The sequence below is a fragment of the Alosa pseudoharengus genome, unplaced genomic scaffold, assembly GCF_046254945.1.
Source record: "Alosa pseudoharengus isolate Yale_2024_CS ecotype anadromous, Long Island Sound unplaced genomic scaffold, YU_APseudo_1.1 YU_APseudo_1.1_scf_28, whole genome shotgun sequence".
Lineage (NCBI taxonomy): Eukaryota > Metazoa > Chordata > Actinopteri > Clupeiformes > Clupeidae > Alosa > Alosa pseudoharengus.
The window spans coordinates 713,782-720,460 of NW_027468709.1; the positions used below are offsets into that span (position 1 = coordinate 713,782).

General features: G+C 41.1%; 1 protein-coding gene across 1 annotated transcript; it reads left to right on the forward strand.

Moving 5' to 3' along the window:
• Positions 1 to 2,335: 2,335 nt before the first annotated feature.
• On the forward strand, positions 2,336 to 6,332 carry LOC143099416 (odorant receptor 131-2-like). Its single transcript, XM_076262411.1, has 2 exons — positions 2,336 to 3,242; positions 6,319 to 6,332. Exons 1-2 carry the CDS (start codon positions 2,336 to 2,338, stop codon positions 6,330 to 6,332), a joined length of 921 nt encoding a protein of 306 aa, XP_076118526.1.
• Positions 6,333 to 6,679: the final 347 nt, after the last annotated feature.

Sequence of the window (6,679 nt, forward strand, 5' to 3'; positions counted from 1 at the left end):
AAGACGCTACATCTCCATTTCTAGAAATAAAACAGGGATTTTGATGAAAACTAGCCACTGTTTAGCTTGGGATTTCTTAGGAACAGAGGCATGTAGAAATAAATGGTTTGTACCCACAGAGAGCTTAAAGTCTCACCTTTCAAACAAGCCATAGTAAGTGTCCATAGCTATAACATAGAATACGCTGTGGCTCTACAAAAATCGTCAACAATAATCAAGATTGCTGGCACTCTGGGCCAAAGCTTCCGAAAACAGCGCAGCATTCAATGAGTTAACACTGTTAGCAAAACTGCTAGAAAACATTAGCTAAGTAGCATGGTTAACATTGTTAGCATAGTTAGCATTTTAAGTAAAACTGCTAGAAAACATTAGCTGAGTTAGCTAAGTAGCATGGTTAGCATAGTTAATATTTTTGGCAAACTGATAGAAAACATTAGCTAAGTTAACTAAGTAGTATAGTTAACATTGTTAGCATTTTTTACAAAACTGCTAGATAACATTAGCTAAGTTAACTAAGTAGCATGGTTATCATTGTTAACATTGTTAGCAAAACTGCTAGAAAATATTAGCTAAGTTAGCTAAGTAACATGGTTAACATAGTTTGCATTGTTAGAAAAAAAAGCTAGAAAACATTAGCTAAGTTAGCTAAGTAACATGTTTAGCATAGTTAACATTGTTAGCATAGTTAAAATTGTTGGCAAAACTGCTAGCAAACATTAGAGCCATTCCAACTTTCAGTTATCGTCAAATATCTACCTATACACAGCCATTAAACTATTTGAATATCAACATTCATTAAACTTTCAGTCTGTCAACAACTTTTAAACTATTTACATTCAACTTTTAAACGGTCTACTTTTAAACTATCATTAAACTATCTATCTATTAAACTAGCTGTCTATCAACAACTTTTAAACTATCTACATTCAACTTTTAAACGGTCTACTTTTAAACTATCATTAAACTATCTGTCTCTTAAGCTGTCTATCAACAACTTTTATAGCCTAGAAATCTAGACGCACCCCTAGCGGCAGCAAATTACATTTGCTGCCAGGGCTAGTCTAGCAACTCTCCGTTGGCTTGTGAGCTCCAGAAATCGAAACTCAATCAGGCCAATGAAATCGTGTATAGAGTCGTTAGGTGGGCTTAACATAATGATTGATGGCAGAGTTGCAACGGTTTGGCTTGAATTCCCTGCTACTTGAAAACAAATAAGATGGATGTTGCTGTTGGCGAACAGTGTGACACGAGTTAAGCTTTTATTAAGTTGGCAAACGTTTGAACTAGCCAACTAGCTCCGCTGGTGGGAAACGCATGGGACTCATAGTGCTGCCGCTGTCCTATTGCATGCAGAGGGAATTTGAAAGACAACTGATTATCCCGCCCCTCGGACTGAGCACTGCAACGGTGAGTGCCCAGACCCTACATTTTAATGTGGGTCTGGCTCATCAGGCTACAACTTTTAAACTATCTACATTCAACTTCGGTCTACAACGGTCTACTTTTAATCTATCAACTTTTATTAAGCTATGCAACCACCATGTCTATCCTAGCATCACTGTAGTAACCATCTCTGTATTATCTATTTTAACTATACATGATATTTCACGTCACAACTTTTGCATTTTCATGCACTGGTAATTCCTTGGAATTGCATTTCTAGTTAGCATATGGGATGCATGTGAGAGATGGTAGCCCAACAGTTTGTAGCCCTGTGGACTGACTTTAATCTGAGTTTTTATTTAGTGTCTTCATGGAATTCTTATTGGAAAATATTTAATTCACATTTCTACATTACAAAATGTATCTGAATTTCTGACTAATTCTGTTTTTCGCAGTGAAAGTGAAATCCACACAATAATGTGTTATCTAAAATGATCTGAAAATGCAAATGGGTGGGTGGGGGCGTGTTGACAGTGAAATCAGCTCGACTCCTCTATAAAAAAGTGTGGAGGTTAAGCCTGTTGTCTGTTGTGAATGGTCTGTCCACCTTTACACAGCACACAGTTACAAACAACTCTCTAGGTCATACGGGAAACATGTAGGTACGCCTACAATACTTTAATGTAATGGTATTTTGTGGCATGTAAATGATATACCCGCATATGTTTTCTGTTTCATATGTTTTGACAGTTGTATTATTCTGATGTCTATTGACGTGAAATCCTCTGTGAAGGTGTAAGCTTTCTGTATTTGTACATAGTATCACTGATGAGCTGACACACCTTTGTGAAGGATTTAAAGCTTTCTGTATTTGTATTGTGTATCTCTTTTACTCATGCTGAATAGCAGTGCTTTGCCTGTGTATATTTGTATTTATCTGTGTGACTAGGTTATGGCTCTCACAAACAACTCCACGAAGGAGGTGCTTCAGCTAGCGTCGATCGCTCGATCAGTATCCAAATTTTCTGTGATGGTGCTGATGTCTTTCGTCTTCATCTACATCAACACCGTTATGCTTGTCACGCTGTTGAGCAAGCCTGTTTTGAGAGAGACCTCTCGCTACATCCTCTTTGCTCACATGCTCTTTAACGACTCCATCCAGCTGTTCTTCTCGTCAATAATTGGATTCGTCTCATTCTGTTGCAGGCCTGCTAAAGCCGTTTGCTCCATCTTAATCTTAGTCACCGACTCTACCTCCAGAATCACGCCGCTTAACCTGGCCGTGATGTCACTGGAGCGCTACGTTGCCATCTGCTTTCCTCTGCGTCACAGTGAATTTGCCACCGTTAAGAACACATACGTGGCCATCGCTGCTCTTTGGTTCTTTGGGCTGGTGAACCCTGTGGTCGATTCACTTTACACCTCCGTGACGGACCCTAATTTCTTCACTGGACAGGTGTTATGTGGTACTGATTTTATGTTCATTACTTCACCATGGCAGGAGTTGCTCTACCAGGCTCTAAATGGCTTCTACTATGTGGTAGCAACTCTTGTCATCGTCTACAGCTATGTTTGTGTCATGATTGTGGCTCGGTCCGTCTCGAGTGATGCTAATTCCGCTAGGAAGGCGCACAGGACGCTGCTGCTGCACCTGATTCAGCTGCTGCTCAGCCTGAACACGCTGCTCTTTGGCAACATCATTGACTTCCTGATACGGACTCTGAGCTACGAGGTCCGATTCGACGTGCGCTACAGCATCTTCCTGCTGGTCGTCCTGCTGCCCAGGTGTCTGAGCCCCCTCATCTACGGCCTGAGAGACGACACGCTTCGCCACTTGTTCCTTCACCGTTTCAAATGTGGTTTGTGTAGAGCCAAGATGAGTGTACATATTTCCTCACTGTATTAGTTCCACTGCTCCAAGTCAAGGCCTGTAGTCATTTATAAGTCAGGGTTCTGCATACTCCATTGGCAGATGAAACCATCTGTAGTAGAGAAATATGACACGTGTTGTTTTGCATATATATGGACCTAAAAGAACAGATTATAGGCTACTTGTAAACATGTGCCTGGATATTATGTAAAACAATGTAAGTCTTGTTCATGTGACAGAATTTAAAAGATTAAATGTGTTTAAGTCACATACTAGTAAAAGATAAAATATGTCCAAATACCTCAGTAGGGTTTAAAGGTGTGATTGTATTTGTGTTGTATATCATTAATGTTTATCACATATGTCAAATATCACTCAACCATTGCACTACCCTGTCTGTAAGGATAAACATGCTCAGACATTATACTAGAAATAATGATGACTGCAGGTGAAATATTAAGAAAAGGTAATTAGTCCATGCTCTGTTTCATATTTATATGTCATGTCATGATGGCATATTCCCTCCATAACAATCTATAACATTTAATTCACTTTTCCACATTTAGTTCAAGTGACACTATGTAATTTCTTACCTAATGGCTTCAAACACATTTTGATGGTAGTGACTTAAACAAGGACAATAGAGCAGTGTTTCTTAACTGGTGGGTCAGGACCCAAAAGTGGGTCGCGGAACCATTCTTGTGGTAAAAAAAATTAAAATGCTACCGTATCAGATCTAATATTGGACCTTTATTTTGATATACTTTATTCGTATGTCAGTCATTGCATGGACATTTATATGACAGGTCGTGTTAGACATCATTTAAGTTGTAAACACAAATAGGCTATGACCCTAAATATTTGAAGTAGGATAAATTGTGGACAAAATGGGACAGAAACCTCCGTGTGTGGTGTGCAATGAATTGCTGGCACATGAGAGCATGAAACCATCAAAACTAAAATGCTACATGGAAACAAAGCACCCCTGTCAAAGACAAACTTGTCAAGTACTTAGAAATGTGACATCAGACTTCACAAATGTAATGCCAAATATCAGCATGTACCAAACAAGTACTGTAGGCCTATAGGCACTTCGCATGTCTTATAATGTAGCTCATTATATCCATAACGCTAAAACAATATATGGGTCACAACTTAATGAACATGGTAAATTATGGGTCCCAAAGCCAGACAAGTTAAGAACCACTGTCTTAGAGCAGTGGTTCTTAAACATTTTGTCTGGCGACCCCCCCCCCCCTCCAGAAAAAAATGGGCCAAAGCTCGCAACCCCCTTTTCTCTAACCGGCGGAATTTGGTTTCGAAATAAATGTTGTGAGATGAGCATTGGAAGCAGAAGCAGAAAATGTCTTCTCTCATATGCAGGCTATGTCAACACCAAAGGCATTATGTCTGGCAGTTTTTGACTAAACCTTTAGAAAATCATTTCGCGTCCCCTCCAAAGTTTTTGGCGACCCCCAGTTTAAGAACCACTGTCTTAGGCCACATTTACACATAGCCGGGTATTTAGAGAAACAATTATTTCCCCCCCTCCGTTTTCAATAATAACATCGTGCACACAACATTGTTTTCAAAAAACATTTACATCAACCCGCATAAATACGCTGTCGAGCACCATAATAACTATGCCAAACCTATGGGTGGCAGTGTAGGGAAAGGAATAAAGCCATGCTGGCCCGATCAAAATCCTCAGAATCGACACCAACGACTAACACGAGCGACTTCCGGTTCCTTTCAAAACAGCAAACATGGCGCGAGGTTCGTTTGTATGGACAGACAGCGAAGTAGAGTTACTCCTTCGTGTAGCGTTAGACTACAAAGCAAGTAAAGCCCAAGACAATGTCGACTGGGAATCTTGCCAGTCCAAATATGTTGACATGTTGGCCCATGTTGGCCAGAAGCATTTGCACAAAAGTAAAAATTAGTAGCACCTTAACAGCATCCATGATAATCCTGATCAGTAGCCAAAGAAACTGTAAACATCAGGTGCTCACATGACGTTAAGGATTTTCTGGCGCATAATGTGACGTTTAAGAAGCTAAAACGTCGTTTATCCCTGTTGACACGGCAGCACATAACCGGCGTTATCAGAAATCTCCGCTTTGGCCGGAGGTTTTAGAAATAATCGTTTTCTGTGATAAAAACGGGGTTTTGGTGTAAACGAGAGGCCAAACCGCAGGGAAATATCTGCGTTTTCCCTTTGTGTAAACGGGGTCTTAGAGTATATCAGAGCAAAACAAAGTCATAAGGTTGTGGAATTGCTGTTGTTTTTCAACACATTTGTTGATAGTAACACATCGGTTGTTTTCAACACATTCGTTTTAAGAGTGTATGAGTTAAGAGTGTATTGAGTTGTCCTTAGCACCGACACTGTCTAAAAAATGCATGGAAGCAGCACTATCCCCTCTGCAGGGATGGATTACTGAACGGGCCTACAGGGCCCAGGCCCAGGGGCCCAAGGGGTCAGGGGGCCCTGAAGCCCAAGCCTTTGCATGGAATCATTGCCTCATATCAACAAGTCAGGATGTAGGCTATGAATCTGATTGAATTTAGTATTGGCCATCCCCAAAATGCACCAGAATACAGGAAATCACATCAAACAATTTAAAAAATTTCTGGGGGAGGACCCCCAAACCCCCCACCCACATATAAGACAATTAGTGGGGGGCCCTTAATACATCTGGGCCCAGGGGCCCGAAAGTTCATAATCCACCCATGCCCCTCTGCAGCAAGAATGCATTTGCATTCAGCAAATTATCTAGACCACTGGCTGGACAACAAACTCAGCAGTGTTACTATAGCCAACAAGATGCAATCGATGTTGATGATTGGACTCGTTGAACAATTTCCCTAAAAACTAGGGGCCAGAAAATCCTCAAATTCCTGTTAACCAAAAAATTGTTATGGGGCCTTGTTAAAACTGATAACAACAAGGGAATTTTAGTTGTTCAAATACACCAAAGAAGCATGCTATCAGCCTCCCAGTTTCAACGATGCCCTGCCACACATCACTGAGGCCTTTTTGTGTATCCCCATGTGCTTTCCAGGACTGAAGCTGTAGCCCGAGTCGAGCACTATGCTGTGAGTAAACCTCACTCCCCAACACCTAAAGAGATGATCTAGCAATAGACAACAGTTCCTTCTTGTTAGCATGGCCTCGTCCCATGGGTGTTAGCCATCTTGTTAGCCAGACCACCTTCCATGGGTGTTAGCCTTCTTGTTAGCCAGACCACCTCCCATGGGTGTTAGCCTTCTTGTTAGCATAGCCACCTCCCATGGGTGTTAGCCTTCTTGTTAGCCAGACCACCTCCCATGGGTGTTAGCCTTCTTGTTAGCATAGCCACCTCCCATGGGTGTTAGCCTTCTTGTTAGCCAGACCACCTCCCATGGGTGTTAGCCTTCTTGTTA